The following is a 19,074-nucleotide window of genomic DNA, read 5'->3' as shown; positions in this document are numbered from 1 at the left end:
GGTGAGAACCATGAGCTCACTAGGTTTTGTATTGAAGTCAATGTACCCAGAGGAGGACGGAAGCTAGCTGTCCTCCCGCTACACCATGGTGCTACCCTACAGAGTGATGTTGAGGCTACTGTAGACCTTCATTGCAAAATAGTGTGTTTTAATCAATTATTTGGTGACACGTGATTATATTTAGTATAGTTTTATCTAAAAATGATACTTTGTTTATGTTTTAAAATTTGTATTTTTATTAAATTCACTGAGGAGGATGGTCCTCCCCTTTCTCCTCTGAGGAGCCTCCACTGGACTGGATGATTATTCCTGTAAATCTTAAGTGCCGCTGCTACTCACAGTCTTGCTCCAGACTAGGCCTGTTGTATGATGCTGTTTGATGAAGGCCTGAAGCTCAGTCCAGATGGATAGGTAGGACCCCACCCACTCCACATGACGCTTGTCTCTATAGAGAAAGAGATCAACAGACAGACAGAGAGAGGGAGAGAGAAAGGGTGACAAGGGAAAAGGGGGATGGATTAGGACGAATACACAGAGAGCGAAAAAGACAGACAGGTATTTTTAGTGAGCAACAATAATCTGCAAAGTTGCTAATAAGCTAAAGTTGTAATGTACCAGCATCCATACTCACAATTCTTTATACTCTTTCAGAACTCTGTTAGTGTAGAAAATGGCAGCATCATTCATCTCCTTCACATAGGGAACTGGCTTCTGGCTCTGGAAGAGAGAAGGAGAGAGAGAAGGAGAAAAAAAAGAGAGAGGTGGTTAAACAAAGCTGACCCCATGTATGAATTTAGACATCTCTGCTCTGCATTCACTGAAACATGGATATAAAAATGAGGAGTCGATTATGATGTCACCATCCATTGGACAGAAGTGCATTAAACCACTGTGCAGTAGCCAAGAGCAAAGATATATACAGTATGTACAGACGATAGGCCAAATGTAGCTTTGGCTAGTGTAGAGCAAAGACACAAGACAATGTGGTGACATGAGCCTTCAAACAGGTTTGACACAAATCATGTGAAACAGCAGCTCCCTGGCAAACCATTGACTTGTTCTGAGAGACCACAGTTTCCGCATAGTATCGCAGTATCACAGCATCTCAAGTAGATGGGATTTGATAAATGTAATGGTCTTGAAATTATACCAAAATACAAGAGAATAGATATTTTTTTTAACTGGTAGCTCGGAAAAGCAAAGGGGAGGAATGAGCGGTCATACAAGGAAGAAGATGGCTTAAGATCACTAGAAATGGAGCCCTGTGTTGTTTCCCTATGTGAATGAGTGAGTGATGTCTCCTCACCACGGCGACCCAGCCCAGCGCTGGGATGCTCTCGCTGACAGCTGATAGGTGGTTGAATTGGCTGCTGCCACGGTTACATTCCCGGAAGTTCTGAATCTCCTGGATTTTCTCTGAGATAGGCTTCAGCAGGTCAGACAGCTCCATCTGGGAGGGAAAGAGGGGGTGGAGAGCGAGAGAGAATGCTTGTCAACAAAAACTGAACAATCTCATAGGTGGTGTCTTTTATATATATAACTGACAACATACAAATAGCCTTTATCAATTAATGTTAAGTATAACTCAACACCCATACATTCCTCTGTAATGGTGCTCTGAGCAGCTCTCACAGTGCTCTCCATAGCCTGAGTGAGAGCACCAGTCTCAATGGGCCAGTTACCTCATGCTACCCCTGTTATACAGCAGTTCCACTTAACTGCCATGCATGCCAGCTAGTCGAAGGCAGTGTGCAATTTGACTGTGATTTTATAACTGGGCAACTGGAATTTTATTAGAAGGATCCTTTTTCCATTGGAACTTCCAGATCCCTGCTAGCTTCCATCCCTCTTTCCCTCCCTCCTCCCTCTCCTCCCAGCATTCCTCTGTTCATTGGGAGATCCCTCTGGCCTTGTAAGGCACTGAGCATGTCTAATGTTTACAGTTTACCTTCACACAAATGGGAAAAGGAACGCATTGTTTCCCTGGTGACACTGTAGTACAGTTCTCTTATTTTGACCTGTACCTAAGCTGATGTTGCTATGACAATTTAACTAAATATCCCCCGTGGTGTCGATATGCTGTGGAAAAGATAAACAAATATAATAATTTCTGTTTCTTTATTTAGCTTTATTTTGAGAAAGGATGTTATTATTCTTCCGTTGCTATGACAACTGATTTAATTGCATTATGGGTTAGATATTAGCAGATATTACAGCCATTGGTTTAAGAATATATTTTCTCTTACACATACGTATTTTGATTGGCATGCTTTAAGACATTGATATGTTGTCACAATATACACACATTAAAAGCATATACTACAGTGTGTCTCAGTGGTTCCCAACTCCGGTCCTCCAGTACCCCCAACAGCACACAGGACAATCATGCCTGATTCAACTCATTGAGGGCCTGATGATTCATTGACAAGTTGAATCAGGTGTGCTTGTCTGGGACTACAATAACAATGTGTGCAGTTGGGGGTACTGGAGGACCGGAGTTGGGAACCACTATCTTAGGTCTTCCAAACAGTGGCTTAAATACTTAAAGAGAGCCTCTCCTAGAGAATGTTTACCGATGTGGAGATGATGAAATGATGGTCAGAAGTACTGTACAGCTCTATTCCCAAGTGTATCGGTTTGATTTGAATAATAATCTTATACACTCCGACATTGTAAAATGCAGCAAACTTACTACAGTTTCTCATTGTGTGTCAGAGGGAGAGACAGAAAGAGAGAACTCTTTTTTTGAGCAAATTCTTGCCCAAATCAGATGCACATGATTTTCATAAACCGAGATAGACAGTCCTTTCATAGGGAGGACCAACCTCGACAGACCTTTTACTTTCACTCTCTCCATATCCCATCGAAAACAATTAGCCTGCTAGAGGATCCTTAAAAGAAACCCCCTTCTCCATGAAATGGAGGAAATCCCTGCAAAGATAAAGTGACGCTATGACCTATACATCTGTGATGATGATAAGGCCCAGGAGGTTTACCTGACCAATACATATTTGATGATAAGGTCCAGGAGGTTTTCCTGACCAATACGGTGCATTCGGAAAGTATTCAGACCCCTTGACTTTTTCCACATTTTGTTACGTTACAGCCTTATTCTAAAATTGATTACATTTGTTTTTTTCCTCATCAATCTACACACAATACCCCATAATGACAAAGCAAAAACCGGTTTCTATATATTTTTGCACATTTATTTAAAAAATAAAAAAAAATAAAAAATAACATTTCCATTAGTATTCAGACCCTTTACTCAGTACTTTGTTGAAGCATCTTTGGCAGCGATTACACCCTCAAGTCTTCTTGGGTATGATGCTACAAGCTTGGCACACCTGTATTTGGGGAGTTTCTCCCATTCTTCTCTGCAGATCCTCTCAAGCTCTGTCAGATTGGATGGGGAACGTCGCTGCAAAGCTATTTTCAGGTCTCTCCAGAGATGTTAGATCGGGTTCAAGTCCGGGCTCTGGCTGGGCCACTCAAGGACATTCAGAGACTTTTCCCGAAGCCACTCCTGCGTTGTCTTGGCTGTGTGCTTAGGGTCGTTGTCTTGTTGGAAGGTGAACCTTCGCTCCAGTCTGAGGTCCTGAGTGCTCTGGAGCAGGTTTTCATCAAGGATCTCTCTGCACTTTGCTCCGTTCATCTTTCCCTAAATCCTGACTAATCTTCCAGTCCCTGCCACTGAAAAAGATCCCCACAGCATGATGCTGCCACCAACATGCTTCACCGTAGGGATGGTGCCAGGTTTCCTCCAGACATGACGCTTGGCATTCAGGCAAAAATATCAATCTTGGTTTCATCAGACCAGAGAATCTTGCTTCTCATGGTCTGAGAATCCTTTAGGGGCCTTTTGGCAAACTTCAAGCGGGCTGTCATTTGCCTTTTACTAAGGAGTGGCTTTCGTCTGGCCACTCTACCATAAAGGCCTGATTGGTGGAGTGCTGCAGAGATGGGAGAACCTTCCAGAAGGACAACCATCTCCACAGAGGAACTCTAAAGCTCTGTCAGAGTGACCATCTGGTTTTTGGTCACCTCCCTGACCAAGGCCCTTCTCCCCCGATTGCTCAGTTTGGCCGGGCGGCCAGCTCTATGAAGAGTCTTGGTGGTTCCAAACTTCTTCCATTTAAGAATGATGGAGGCCACAGTGTTCTTGGTGACCTTCAATGCTGCAGAAATGTTTTGGTACCCTTCCCCAGATCTGTGCCTCGACACAATCCTGTCTCGGAGCTCTACGGACAATTCCATCGACCTCATGGCTTGGTTTTTGCTCTGACATGCACTGTGAACTGTGGGACCTTATATAGAAAGGTGTGTGCCTTTCCAAATCATGTCCAATCAATTGAATTTACCACAGGTGGACTCCAATCAAGTTGTAGAAACATCTCAAGGATGATCAATGGAAACAGGATGCACCTGAGCTCAATTTCGAGTCTCATAGCAAAGGGCCTGAATACTTATGTAAATTAAGTATTTCCGTTTTTTATTTGTTATAAATTTGCTAACATTTCTAAAAACCTGTTTTCGCTTTATCATTATGGGGTATTGTGTGTAGATTGATGAGGGAAAAAAATATTTAATCAATTTTAGAATAAGGCTGTAACGTAACAAAATGTGGAAAAAGTCAAGATGATAAGGTCAAGGAGGTTTTCCTGACTAATATATCTGTGATGACGATAAGGTCCAGGAGGTTTTCCAGGAGGTTTAGTCTGTGAGTACATATCTTTCAGTCTACACTACCGGTCAAAAGTTTTAGAACACCTACCCATTCAAGGGTTTTCCTTTATTTTGACTATTTTTTACATTGTAGAATAATAGTGAAGACATTAAAACTATGAAATAACACATATGGAATCATGTAGTAAGCAAAAAAGTGTTAAACAAATCAAAATATATTTTATATTTGAGATTCTTCAAATAGCCACCCTTTGCCTTGATGACAGCTTGATGACAGAAACCCCTAATTCCCTGAGTGAATCTGGACTTCCCCCGTCTCAATCATCCTCCACTTCCAATGGAGAGAGACATAAATAGCCAGGATATCTCCAGGCTATGAGTGGGTCAGGGGCCTACATTACACACCATTCACTGAGAAAGAATATCAATGAGAGAGAGAGATGGAAAAAAAGGGGAAAGAGAAAGAAGGAGATGGAAGAGAGAGAGTTAGACAGAAAGAGAGATGATAGAGCGAGTTAGACTGAATGAGAGGGAGAGAGATGGTACAGAGAGTTACATTTTACATTTTAGTCATTTAGCAGACACTCTTATCCAGAGCGTGAGTGCTGGATAAGAGTGAGTGCATACATTTTTCATACCGAGTTAGACAGAAAGAGAGGGAAAGAGATGGTACAGAGAGTTAGAAAGAGAGGGAAAGACATGGTAGAGAGAGTTAGAAAGAGAGGGAAAGAGATGGTACAGAGAGCTGGACAGAAAAAGAAGGAGAGAGATGGTACAGAGAGTTGGACAGAAAGAGATGGTACAGAGAGTTAGACCGAAAGAGAGGGAGAGAGAAAGTAGAAGAGAAAAAAATGATCAAAGCGTAGCATCAAGTTATTTGATCTGTACCATATAAGCATACTCTATCTGATACGATGGCTTGGCGTCCCCTATTCTGACATTCACTGACTGGCCAGGCTCTGAGCTATAATGACCAGGCTCTGAGCTATAATGCAAACATGAGATCAAAGCTCCCAGTGGAAAGTGACCAAGGAGAAACCAATGGTGGGATTCTACAGTGTAAAGCCTCACAGCAGAGCAGAGGGCTGTCGAGGCGAGACAGCTGTAGTGTGAGACACACACACACACACACACACAAAGACACACAGACACACACACAAAGACACACAGAGTGATAGGCCTCACGTGAGCCCAGCTTCAAACAGACACACACACACACACACACACACAGGAGCGTCTCTAATATAGAACATGCCCATAAAAAGCCACAGAGCACAACTCCGGGCCGGCGGGGCAAAGAGAAAAGCCAGAGGTTTATCGGCGGCTCTGGGGTCCCTATGGGAGAGCTGTACATAGTCACAATCACTTTTCCACCAGAGGCTGCTCCAAATGGAAAACAAAGGCCATGATTGAGGTTGATATAAAACTATGTACAAGTGAAAATGTGTCCATGTCTGTGTGGTACTGTAGTAGGTGTTTCTCTAGGGGTATATTGATTGACAATTATCTTTTGTTTTGATTTGGTAAAATCAATGACTCTCCAATTTGAGAATGGTCAGTTCTGGATCATCAGTTCTGGATCGTCAGCCAAAGTCTCACAGAGAACAGCGATGAGGATCTCTCTACAGGCTACAGGCTTTCTACAGGATCTCTACAGGCTACAAGCTCTCTACAGGCTCTCTACAGGCTACAGTCTCTCTACAAGCTCTCTACAGGCTACAGTCTCTCTACAGGCTCTCTACAGGCTACAGGCTCTCTACAAGCTCTCTACAGGCTACAGGCTTTCTACAGGCTCTCTACAGGCTACAGGCTTTCTACAGGCTCTCTACAGGCTACAATCTCTCTACAGGCTCTCTACAGGCTACAGTCTCTCTACAGGCTCTCTACAGGCTACAGTCTCTCTACAGGCTTTCTACAGGCTACAGTCTCTCTACAGGCTACAAGCTCTCTACAGGCTACAGTCTCTCTACAGGCTCTCTACAGACTACAGTCTCTCTACAAGCTCTCTACAGGCTACAGGCTTTCTACAGGCTCTCTACAGGCTACAGGCTCTCTACAGGCTCTCTACAGGCTACAGTCTCTCTACAGGCTCTCTACAGGCTCTCTACAGGCTACAGTCTCTCTACAGGCTCTCTACAGTCTCTCTACAGGCTACAGTCTCTCTACAGGCTCTGTACAGGCTCTCTACAGGCTCTCTACAGGCTCTCTACAGTCTCTCTACAGGCTCTCTACAGGCTCTCTACAGGCTACAAGCTCTCTACAGGCTACAGTCTCTCTACAAGCTCTCTACAGGCTACAGTCTCTCTACAGGCTTTCTACAGGCTACAGTCTCTCTACAGGCTCTCTACAGGCTACAGTCTCTCTACAAGCTCTCTACAGGCTACAGGCTTTCTACAGGCTTTCTACAGGCTACAAGCTCTCTACAGGCTACAGTCTCTCTACAAGCTCTCTACAGGCTACAGTCTCTCTACAGGCTCTCTACAGGCTACATTCTCTCTACAGGCTCTCTACAGGCTCTCTACAGGCTACAGTCTCTCTACAGGCTCTCTACAGGCTCTCTACAGGCTCTCTACAGGCTACAGTCTCTCTACAGGCTCTCTACAGGCTACAGTCTCTCTACAGGCTCTCTACAGGCTACAGTCTCTCTACAGGCTCTCTACAGGCTACAGTCTCTCTACAGGCTCTCTACAGGCTCTCTACAGGCTCTCTACAGGCTACAGGCTCTCTACAGGCTACAGTCTCTCTACAAGCTCTCTACAGGCTACAGTCTCTCTACAAGCTCTCTACAGGCTACATTCACTCTACAGGCTACAGTCTCTCTACAGGCTCTCTACAGGCTACAGTCTCTCTACAGGCTCTCTACAGGCTACAGTCTCTCTACAGGCTCTCTACAGGCTCTCTACAGGCTACAGTCTCTCTACAGGCTCTCTACAGGCTACAGTCTCTCTACAGGCTCTCTACAGGCTCTCTACAGGCTACAGGCTCTCTACAGGCTCTCTACAGGCTCTCTACAGGCTCTCTACAGGCTACAAGCTCTCTACAGGCTACAGTCTCTCTACAAGCTCTCTACAGGCTACAGTCTCTCTACAGGCTTTCTACAGGCTACAGTCTCTCTACAGGCTCTCTACAGGCTACAGTCTCTCTACAAGCTCTCTACAGGCTACAGGCTTTCTACAGGCTTTCTACAGGCTACAAGCTCTCTACAGGCTACATTCTCTCTACAGGCTCTCTACAGGCTCTCTACAGGCTACAGTCTCTCTACAGGCTCTCTACAGGCTCTCTACAGGCTCTCTACAGGCTACAGTCTCTCTACAGGCTCTCTACAGGCTACAGTCTCTCTACAGGCTCTCTACAGGCTACAGTCTCTCTACAGGCTCTCTACAGGCTCTCTACAGGCTACAGGCTCTCTACAGGCTACAGTCTCTCTACAAGCTCTCTACAGGCTACAGTCTCTACAGGCTCTCTACAGGCTACAGTCTCTCTACAGGCTCTCTACAGGCTACAGTCTCTCTACAGGCTACAGTCTCTCTACAGGCTCTCTACAGGCTACAGGCTTTCTACAGGCTACAGTCTCTCTACAGGCTCTCTACAGGCTACAGGCTTTCTACAGGCTCTCTACAGGCTACTGTCTCTCTACAGGCTCTCTACAGGCTACAGTCTCTCTACAGGCTCTCTACAGGCTACAGTCTCTCTACAGGCTCTCTACAGGCTACAGTCTCTCTACAGGCTCTCTACAGGCTACAGTCTCTCTACAGTCTCTCTACAGGCTCTCTACAGGCTACAGTCTCGCTACAGGCTCTCTACAGCCTCTCTACAGACTACAGTAAAGATACAGGACATGAAACTATTTACCCACCCTCTTGTCCTCTCGTCCCTCTCCCATCCCCTGCTCTCTTACTCCCTTCCTCTCCCTTGTCTCCCTCTGTTTAAACCCTTCCTCCTTGTTTGTGTATCAGACAATTGGTGAATTCTCTCTCACTGCCTCTTGACCAATGACCTGCGAGATATGAGTTAATCACTTCCTGTACAGCTCTGAGCTCCCCCCTGGTTCAATACAAACTGAAGGCTGACGGGATGATAACACGTTAACCCCTCTTCCTCTCCATACCCCCTCCCTTTCACCCCCTTTCCCCCCTCCCTTCCCCATACGTGAATGCGTTGGGAATGTGTTGTATTAGCGTTCTTTTTAAAAAGGGGTAATCCTATGTGAGCGGAGCTCCGGGGCGCCGCATGGCTGCCCACTGGCCCAGCAGCACAGGAAAGACAGAGAGGAAAAGGCTGCTGCTGAAACTCTGGAAAAGGTGATCCTGAAATGGGCGATACTGAAATGGGCTATACTGAAATGGGCAGTACTGAAATGGGCAGTACTGAAATGGGCAGTACTGAAATGGGCGCTACTGAAATGGGCGATACTGAAATGGGCGATACTGAAATGGGCGATACTAAAAAGGGCGATACTGCGACACTGAAATGGGTGACACTGGCTACATTAAGTATAGGAGATACAGTTGAAGTCGGAAGTTTACATACACCTCAGCCAAATACATTTAAACTCCGTTTTTCACAATTCCTGACATTTTATCCTAGTAATGTATTCCCTGTTTTAGGTCAGTTAGGATCACCACTTTATTTTAAGAATGTGAAATGTCAGAATAATAGTAGAGAGAATGATTTATTTCAGCTTTTATTTCTTTCATCACATTCCCAGTGGGTCAGAAGTTTACATACACTCAATTAGTATTTCGTAGCATTGCCTTTAAATTGTTTAACTTGGGTGAAACGTTTCGGGTAGCCTTCCACAAGCTTCCCACAATAAGTTGGGTGAATTTTGGCCCATTCCTCCTGACAGAGCTGGTGTAACTGAGTCAGGTTAGTAGGCCTCCATGCTCGCAAACACTATTTCAGTTCTGCCCACAAATTTTCTATAGGATTGAGATCAGGGCTTTGTGATGGCCACTCCAATACCTTGACTTTGTTGCCCTTAAGCCATTTTGCCACAACTTTGGAAGTATGCTTGGGGTCATTGTCCATTTGGAAGACCCATTTGCGACCAAGCTTTAACTTCCTGACTGATGTCTTGAGATGTTGCTTCAATATATCCACATAATTTTCCTTCCTCGTGATGCCATCTATTTTGTGATGTGCACCAGTCCCTCCTGCAGCAAAGCACCCCCACAGCATGATGCTGCCACCCCCATGCTTCACTTTTGGGATGGTGTTCTTCGGCTTGCAAGCGGCCCCCTTTTTCCTCCAAACATAACGATGGTCATTATGGCCAAACAGTTCTATTTTTGTTTCATCAGACCAGAGGACATTTCTCCAAAAAGTACGATCTTTGTCCCCATGTGCAGTTGCAAACCGTAGTCTGGCTTTTTTATGGCGGTTTTGGAGGAGTGGCTTCTTCCTTGCTGAACGGCCTTTCAGGTTATGTCGATATAGGACTTGTTTTACTGTGGATATAGATACTTTTGTACACGTTTCCTCCAGCATCTTCACAAGGTCCTTTGCTGTTGTTCTGGGATTGATTTGCACTGTTCACACCAAAGTACGTTCCTCTCTAGGAGACAGAACGCGTCTCCTTCCTGAGCAGTATGACGGCTGCGTGGTCCCATGGTGTTTATACTTGCGTACTATTGTTTGTACAGATGAACGTGGTACCTTCAAGCATTTGGAAATTGCTCCCAAGGATGAACCAGACTTGTGGAGGTCTACAATTTGGCTGATTTCTTTTGATTTTCCCATGATGTCAAGCAAAGAGGCACTGAGTTTGAAGGTAGGCCTTGAAATACATCCACAGGTACACCTCCAATTGACTCAAATGATGTCAATTAGCCTATCAGAAGCTTCTAAAGCCATAACATCCTTTTCTGGAATTTTCCAAGCTGTTTAAAGGCACAGTCAACTTAGTGTATGTAAACTTCTGACCCGCTGGAATTGTGATACAGTGAATTATAAGTGAAATAATCTGTCTGTAAACAATTGTTGGAAAAATGACTTGTGTCATGCACAAAGTAGATGTCCTAACCGACTTGCCAATACTATAGTTTGTTAACAAGAAATTTGTGGAGTGGTTGAAAAACGAGTTTTAATGACTCCAACTTAAGTGTATGTAAACTTCCGACTTCAACTGTAAGTCCACATTAGATAACTCTGCTGAAGTGCAGTTGGCCCGTAGTCCTGATCCATACTAATTTGTTTTACTATCTTTGGGTATTTGCATTTAGAACAGTCCTCCAAGCAATTGCACATATCATCCTTACCTGAGCAGGCTCCTGGTGTGTGGTGGCCATTTTGAGGAAGTTTCTCTGAAGCTGTAGTGCTTTGTTCACCATCTCCGCCTGTCAAGCACAACGGGAAAAGGTTAAAAGGTCAAATCTGAGGGCATTATAAGCCACATTTCCCTCTCTAACGCACCCTGCAATGCATCGTGCTGATATAAAACTCTGCATTAGTCAGGTCCCATGAGGCATGTCCCATGTTTGGGAAAATACCTCCAGAGGAACCCATAAAAGGAGCTTTCCTAACTTAAACCCCCCCACCTCTAACCCAAACACCCCCTCCTCCTCTTCCCTCCACTGTGATGGGAGAAGGAGATTAAGTGATGTTGTTTTACGAGGGAAAAGACCCATGAAGGAATATCCTCGCCCTATCCCCCAGTCCCATTTTCACCACAGATTGGGGCTATTTCTCTGTCATTCTGCTTTAATGCGTACTCAGTTATTTCATTCCCATTGGAAATCATGTCTCCCTTGAGAAAGGGATTTTTTCAATTGTACATCCTGCCAGTGCCTGGTATGAACAAAGGTTAAAAATATCTGCTCTATTTTGGGAGTCGAAAGAGAATTCATCAAAGTGGTTGCCAACATGATTACTAGCCACAAACTACACCCCATCTCCCTTTGGAAAACGTCCTGACATCAGGGTGGAAAAGGTGCTTGTGTTTGCGGTTTAATATTGGAACTCAGGGTTAAAGTTCAAACACACTCCCGCCATTGGCTTTGTAGGGGACAGGAAACAGACGGTCATTTAAATCACTCTTCCTCTTCCCAGCTATCTACAGTGGTTTTCCCTGGCCAAGACCTGGACTCCACACAGTCAGACAACAACGCTCAGCTTCCCAGAGACAAGCAGATCTATGAGAGATAAACAAGGGGAATCCTCCATGCCTTTATATAAAATTAGTCCCAATGACAGAGAGCTGGCAGGGGAGTGAAGTGGTCACTAAGTGCTCAACATTCCTCCATCCTTATGGTCACTGGTAGATCTAGAGAGAATCTCACTGTGTTAGAGATGATGTTAGTGATGTTAGAGTTGACTGGGTGACAACATACAGTACCAGTCAAAAGTTTGGATACACCTACTCATTCAAGGGTTTTTCTTTATTTTTACTATTTTCTACATTGTTGAATAATAGTGAAGACATCAAAACTATGAAATAACACATACGGAATCATGTAGTAACCAAATAAGTGTTTAACAAATCAAAATATATTTGAGATTTTTCAAATAGCCACCCTTTGCCTTGATGACAGCTTTGCACACTCTTGGCATTATCTCAACCAGCTTCACCTGGAATGCTTTTCCAACAGTCTTGAAGGTGTTCCCACATACGCTGAGCACTTGTTGGCTGCTTTTCCTTCACTCTGCGGTCCAACTCATCCCAAACCATCTCAATTGGGTTGAGGTCGGGTGATTGTGGAGGCCAGGTCATCTGATGCAGCACTCCATCACTCTCCTTGGTCAAATAGCCCTTACACAGCCTCGAGGTGTGTTTTGTGTCATTGTCTTGTTGAATAACAAATGAGCGCAAACCAGATGGGATGGCATATCGCTGCAGAATGCTGTGGAAGTCTAAATAAATCACCAACAATATCACCAGCAAAATACCCCCACACCATCACACCTCCTCCTCCATACTTCATGGGCTCCCGAGTGGCGCAGCAGTCTAAGGCACTGCATCTCAGTGCTTGAGGCGTCACTACAGACCCCCTGGTTCGATTCCAGGCTGTATCACAACCAGCCGTGATTGGGAGTCCCATAGGGCGGCGCACAATTGGCCCAGCGTTGTCCGGGTTTGGCCGGTGTAGGCTGTCATTGTAAATAATAATTTGTTCTTAACTGACTTGCCTAGTTAAATAAAGGTACAATTAAATTAAAATAAAATGGTGAGAGATCATCCGTTCACCTACTCTGCATCTCACTAAGTCACAGCGGTTGGAACCAAAAATCTCAAATTTGGACTCATCAGACCAAAGGACAGATTTCCACCGGTCTAATGTCCATTGCTCGTGTTTCTTGGCCCAAGCAAGTCTCTTCTTCTTATTGGAGTCCTTTAGTAGTGGTTTCTTTGCAGCAATTTGACCATGAAGGCCTGATTCACGCAGTCTCCTCTGAACAGTTGACGTTGAGATGTGTCTGTTACTTGAACTCTGTGAAGCATTTACTTGGGCTGCAATCTGAGGTGCAGTTAACTCTTATGAACTTATCCTCTGCAGCAGAGGTAACTCTGGGTCTTCCTTTCCTGTGGCGGTCCTTATGAGAGCAAGTTTAATCATAGCGCTTGATGGTTTTTGCGACTGCACTTGAAGAAACTTTAAAAAGTTATTGACATTTTCCGGATTGACTGACCTTCATGTCTTAAAGTAATGATGGACTGTCGTTTCTCTTTGCTTATTTGAGCTGTTCTTGCCATAATATGGACATGGTCTTTTACCAAATAGGGCTATCGTCTGTAGACCACCCCTACCTTGTCACAACACAACTGATTGCCTCAAACACATTAGGAAGGAAAGAAATTCCACAAATTAACTTTTAAGAAGGCACACCTGTAAATTGAAATGCATTCCAGGTGACTACCTCAGGAAGCTGGTTGAGAGAATGCCAAGAGTGTGCAAAGCAGGGTGGCTACTTTAAAGAATCTCTAATATAAAATATATTTTGATTTGTTTAACACTTTTTGATGATTCCATATGTGTTATTTCATAGTTTTGATGTCTTCACTATTATTCTACAATGTAGGAAATAGTAAAAATAAAGAAAAACCCTGGAATGAGTAGGTATGTACAAACTTTTGACTGGTACTGTATACATCAGGGATCATCAACTAGATTCCGCCACGGGACGTTTTTTTCTTGAGCGGATGGTCAGGGGACCAGAACATAATGACAAATAATTTGTAGACTTCAAATTGACCACAAGAAGAACATATATAATATTAGAATAAAACATAATTATTTCAAACCTTGCTTACATTTGCATACGATCACATATATCTCTCTATTATACGTGGGTATAATATAATAGATTTGCTGGTGTTTTTACAGTATTTTATGTCCAACAATAACATTTTGCTCTGAAAACTTGGGAGGCCAAATAAAATCACCCGCAGTCCACCAGTTGGGGAACCCTGATATACAGTATCATGAATTAAAGTTACACACTGAGTTTCACTTAATGGAAGTAGAATAGTAGCCTGTGAGAACAGAGTAGGCGACTTTCTGAGACAGCAGCTATGGACCGCCCCCTGTCTGAGACAGCAGCTATGGACCGCCCCCTGTCTGAGACAGCAGCTATGGACCGCCCCCTGTCTGAGACAGCAGCTATGGACCGCCCCCTGTCTGAGACAGCAGCTATGGACCGCCCCCTGTCTGAGACAGAAGCTATGGACCGCCCCCTGTCTGAGACAGCAGCTATGGACCGCCCCCTGTCTGAGACAGCAGCTGTGGACCGCCCCCTGTCTGAGACAGCAGCTATGGACCGCCCCCTGTCTGAGACAGCAGCTATGGACCGCCCCCTGTCTGAGACAGCAGCTGTGGACCGCCCCCTGTCTGAGACAGCAGCTATGGACCACCCCCTGTCTGAGACAGCAGCTATGGACCGCCCCCTGTCTGAGACAGCAGCTGTGGACCTCCCCCTGTCTGAGACAGCTGGTGTGTGTGTGTGTGTGTGTGTGTGTGTGTGTCTGTAAGTGAGAACGTTTGAGGGATTTGGGGATTGAGGAGGAGACTTTGTGCTCCTAATGGCACAGAGCCATTTCCCATTTGCAGCCTTTGCGAGACGCCACTCAAACGCACTTAAGGAGAATCAGTCACACGCATAATCACGCACGCACGCACACACTCCTGCCACTCACATGGTTCTCCACATCGTCTCCTATGGCACGGCTATTCTTCAGGTACTCTGACACTGGCCCCATCAGCAGTAGGTCAAAGGCGTCCATACACTGGGACAGACCTGGAGAGACAGGAGTGGAGGAGAGGAAGAAGGGAGGAAGCAGGAGAAGACAATGAGCATAGTGGAGAGTTCAGGAGTTCTGGTATCTTTTCATAGTTTTACATACAGTATTACATGTTCATAAACGTTCATTGGATAAAGTAGTTCCCAGTTGAACCTAGAACCTCCTTGAACCTTAAACATTGAACCTCCTGGTTACTCTGCCTCACTACCCAATGCTAAACACTGCTGTCGTAGCCTGGACCATGAGAATTCTACAACTCACCTCCGTTGATCCCGTTACTGTCCCCGTTGGCCATGCCATTGGACACCTGCATGTTGACAGACACCTGCTCTAGGCGAATCACGGCCTGCTCCAGCTGCTGCACTAACGTTTCCATGGTGGCGGCCCTAGAAGGAAGTGGAGAAAGTCTGTAGCCATGGCTGGTCCTGTCAAAGAGCCTGGGGCTATAGCCATGGCTGGTCCTGTCAATGAGCCTGGGGCTATAGCCATGGCTGGTCCTGTCAAAGAGCCTGGGGCTATAGCCATGGCTGGTCCTGTCAATGAGCCTGGGGCTATAGCCATGGCTGGTCCTGTCAAAGAGCCTGGGGCTATAGCCATGGCTGGTCCTGTCAAAGAGCCTGGGGCTATAGCCATGGCTGGTCCTGTCAAAGAGCCTGGGGCTATAGCCATGGCTGGTCCTGTCAAAGAGCCTGGGGCTATAGCCATGGCTGGTCCTGTCAATGAGCCTTAATATGTCCATCACTGGCGCTGTAGCCAGGGCTGGTCAATCAATCAATCAAATCAAATCACATTTTAGTCGTCACATGCTTCGTAAACAACAGATGTAGACTAACAGTTAAAAGCTTACTTACTGGCCCTTCCCAACAATGCAGAGAGAAATGTTTTAATGAAATAATAGAAAAATAAAACACGAAATAATAAAAGTTATAATAAATACATAATGAGTAACAATAACATGGCTATATACATGGGGTCAAACAAGTTTGTGCAAAAAGGGTCAATGCAGATAGTTAACCAAATAGCTAGTCAGACTATTTAACTAACTATTTAGCAGTCCTATGGCTTAGGGGTAGAAGCTGTTCAGGGTCCTGTTGGTTCCAGACTTGGTGTATCGGTACCGCTTGCCGTGCGGTAGCAGAAAGAACAGTCTATGACTTGGGTGGCGGGAGTCGTTGACCATTTTTAGGGCCTTCCTCTGTCACCACCTGGTATAGAGGTCCTGGATGGCAGGGATATCAGCCCCAGTACACTCTGTTGCGCCAAGCAGTTAATATACCAAGGGATGAGGCATTGTCGTGCCCTCTTCATGACTGTGTTGTTGTGTTTGAACAATGATAGATCCTTAGTGATGTGGACACCAAGGAATTTAAAGCTCTCGACCCGCTCCACTACAGCCCTGTCGATGTTAATGGGGCGTGCTCGGCCCTCCGTTTCCTGTAGTCCACGATCAGCTCCTTTGCCTTGTTGACGTTGGTCCTGTCAATGAGCCTGGGGCTATAGCCATGGTTGGTCCTGTCAAAGAGCCTGGGGCTATAGCCATGGTTGGTCCTGTCAATGAGCCTGGGGCTATAGCCATGGTTGGTCCTGTCAAAGAGCCTGGGGCTATAGCCATGGCTGGTCCTGTCAATGAGCCTGGGGCTATAGCCATGGCTGGTCCTGTCAATGAGCCTGGGGCTATAGCCATGGTTGGTCCTGTCAAAGAGCCTGGGGCTATAGCCATGGCTGGTCCTGTCAAAGAGCCTGGGGCTATAGCCATGGCTGGTCCTGTCAAAGAGCCTGGGGCTATAGCCATGGCTGGTCCTGTCAAAGAGCCTGGGGCTATAGCCATGGCTGGTCCTGTCAAAGAGCCTGGGGCTATAGCCATGGCTGGTCCTGTCAATGAGCCTGGGGCTATAGCCATGGTTGGTCCTGTCAATGAGCCTGGGGCTATAGCCATGGTTGGTCCTGTCAAAGAGCCTGGGGCTATAGCCATGGCTGGTCCTGTCAATGAGCCTGGGGCTATAGCCATGGCTGGTCCTGTCAATGAGCCTGGGGCTATAGCCATGGTTGGTCCTGTCAATGAGCCTGGGGCTATAGCCATGGTTGGTCCTGTCAATGAGCCTGGGGCTATAGCCATGGTTGGTCCTGTCAAAGAGCCTGGGGCTATAGCCATGGCTGGTCCTGTCAATGAGCCTGGGGCTATAGCCATGGTTGGTCCTGTCAAAGAGCCTGGGGCTATAGCCATGGCTGGTCCTGTCAATGAGCCTTAATATGTCCATCACTGGAGCTGTAGCCAGGGTTGGTACTGTCAATGAGCCTTATAAAGGGAATAAATAGGGTGCCATTTGGGGATACTGTCACGGTTTCGGCCGAGGCTGCCTCTCTCCCTTGTTCGGGCAGGCTTCGGCGTTCGTCGTCTCCGGAATTCTAGCTGCCACCGTTGTATGTTTCATGTTCGTTTGCTTTTGTCTGTTTGTTTTCACACCTGTTTCTATTTTGGGCGTAATTAGTGTCCTATAAGTTTCTCGTTGTGTTTGTCTAGTGTTGTGTGTAATTGATTTTCGTCAGTCGTGTGTTTCGCTCGGTTGAGCTTCTCTCCACTGCGCTGGAGTATTTTCGCACCTGTTTGTGCGCTGTTACTATTTCGCCTTCGTGCGTATTTTCGCCTTCGGGCCAGTTGTCCTTTTGCCTTGGTTTTGGCTTTAATACAAGTCTTTGGATTATCGTTCTGAGTCCTGCGTTTGATTCCACCACTACACCTACAGCACGCCCTGACAGATACGCAATCAGAGTTTATCTGAGGAGTGAGCCTTATAAAGGGAATAAATAGGGTGCCATTTGGGGATACGCAATCAGAGTTTATCTGAGGAGTGAGCCTTATAAAGGGAATAAATAGGGTGCCATTTGGGGATACGCAATCAGAGTTTATCTGAGGAGTGAGCCTTATAAAGGGAATAAATAGGGTGCCATTTGGGGATACGCAATCAGAGTTTATCTGAGGAGTGAGCCTTATAAAGGGAATAAATAGGGTGCCATTTGGGGATACGCAATCAGAGTTTATCTGAGGAGTGCCGATTCAGTTTCCTGGACCTCAACTTCTGCTACCCATCAATTATATCACATCATGCACACCATACCATAGGTGTATCATGACATGGGTCATTGGTCATGGCTGATTCCTGTTGAGTGGTGTGTCGAGTCTAGATTAAGTAAAGGAGAAGTTATCGAAGGAGAGCAGGCCTGGGTTCAAATACTATGTGAATCATTTTTAATGCTTTCTCTGTGCTTGATTGAGTGTGCCTGGGTTAATGAATCAATAGAATAGTAGCCTGTAAACCCCACCTATCTGGCACTCCAGGCAGGCTAGAGCAAACGCTCAAAGGTATTTGAAAGATTTTGAATAGAATTTGCACCCAGGTCTGAAGGAGGGTCAGTTCAGTTGCCACAGAGCCACACCTTCAGCTGGATGCTGCTCTAACTACTGGAATGTCACTAGCTATTAGATTATCCAGGGACAGGAACAGAGGCAGAGCTAAGATATCTGTTAGAGGGGTGGACAAACTAAGTCACAAAGGTGACAGTACAGAGTAAATATATACTGTCTGACTTTTATTTCACAGACTTCTGAAGAAGCGAGAATCCCATTCCACTAGATGTGTTTTTATTCCAAACTTTTGTCATTCTCCAAGACTCAAGATATCATAAATCCTACACTACGGTAGGCTACACACAAAGGAAAGTATTAAATCAAATAAAATGTTATTTGTCACATGCGCCGAATACAACAGGTGAAATGTTACAACCTTACAGTGAAATGCTTACTTACAAGCCCTTAACCAACAATGCAGTTTTAAGAAATAATAAAAATAATTGTAAAAAAAACACAATATAAAATAATACGAAATAAAAGTAACAAATAATTAAAGAGCAGCAGTAAAAATAACAATAGCGAGGCTATATACAGGGGGTACCGGTACCGAGTCAATGTGCGGGGCATTGGTTAGTCGAGGTAATTGGGGTAATATGTACATGTAGGTAGAGTTATTAAAGTGACTATGCATAGATAATAAACAGAGAGTAGCAGCAGCGTAAAAGATGGGTGGGGGGCAATGCAAATAGTCTGGGTAGTCGTTTGATTAGATGTTCAGGAGTCTTATGGCTTGGGGGTAGAA

The 19,074-nt window shown here is 45.2% G+C and overlaps 1 protein-coding gene across 1 annotated transcript in view; it reads right to left on the bottom strand.

Annotated features, from left to right (window-relative positions):
• The window catches only part of LOC311112223 (adenylyl cyclase-associated protein 2-like), a 44,024-nt gene that overhangs the window by 18,821 nt on the left and 6,129 nt on the right, over positions 1-19,074 (bottom strand). The window contains exons 2-7 of the mRNA XM_084155246.1: positions 15,185-15,309; positions 14,819-14,919; positions 10,947-11,024; positions 1,307-1,450; positions 632-717; positions 340-445 (exon numbers count right to left, since the gene is read on the bottom strand). Coding sequence (XP_084011372.1) covers positions 340-445; positions 632-717; positions 1,307-1,450; positions 10,947-11,024; positions 14,819-14,919; positions 15,185-15,299 — 630 coding nt within the window. The 5' untranslated portion in view covers positions 15,300-15,309. The remainder of the gene's footprint in view (positions 1-339; positions 446-631; positions 718-1,306; positions 1,451-10,946; positions 11,025-14,818; positions 14,920-15,184; positions 15,310-19,074) is intronic.

Source organism: Coregonus lavaretus (genome assembly GCF_964263955.1).
Source record: "Coregonus lavaretus genome assembly, chromosome: 3".
NCBI classification, from domain to species: domain Eukaryota; kingdom Metazoa; phylum Chordata; class Actinopteri; order Salmoniformes; family Salmonidae; genus Coregonus; species Coregonus lavaretus.
Note: the sequence above shows the minus strand (reverse complement) of the source record. Positions and strands in the feature narration are given on the sequence as shown.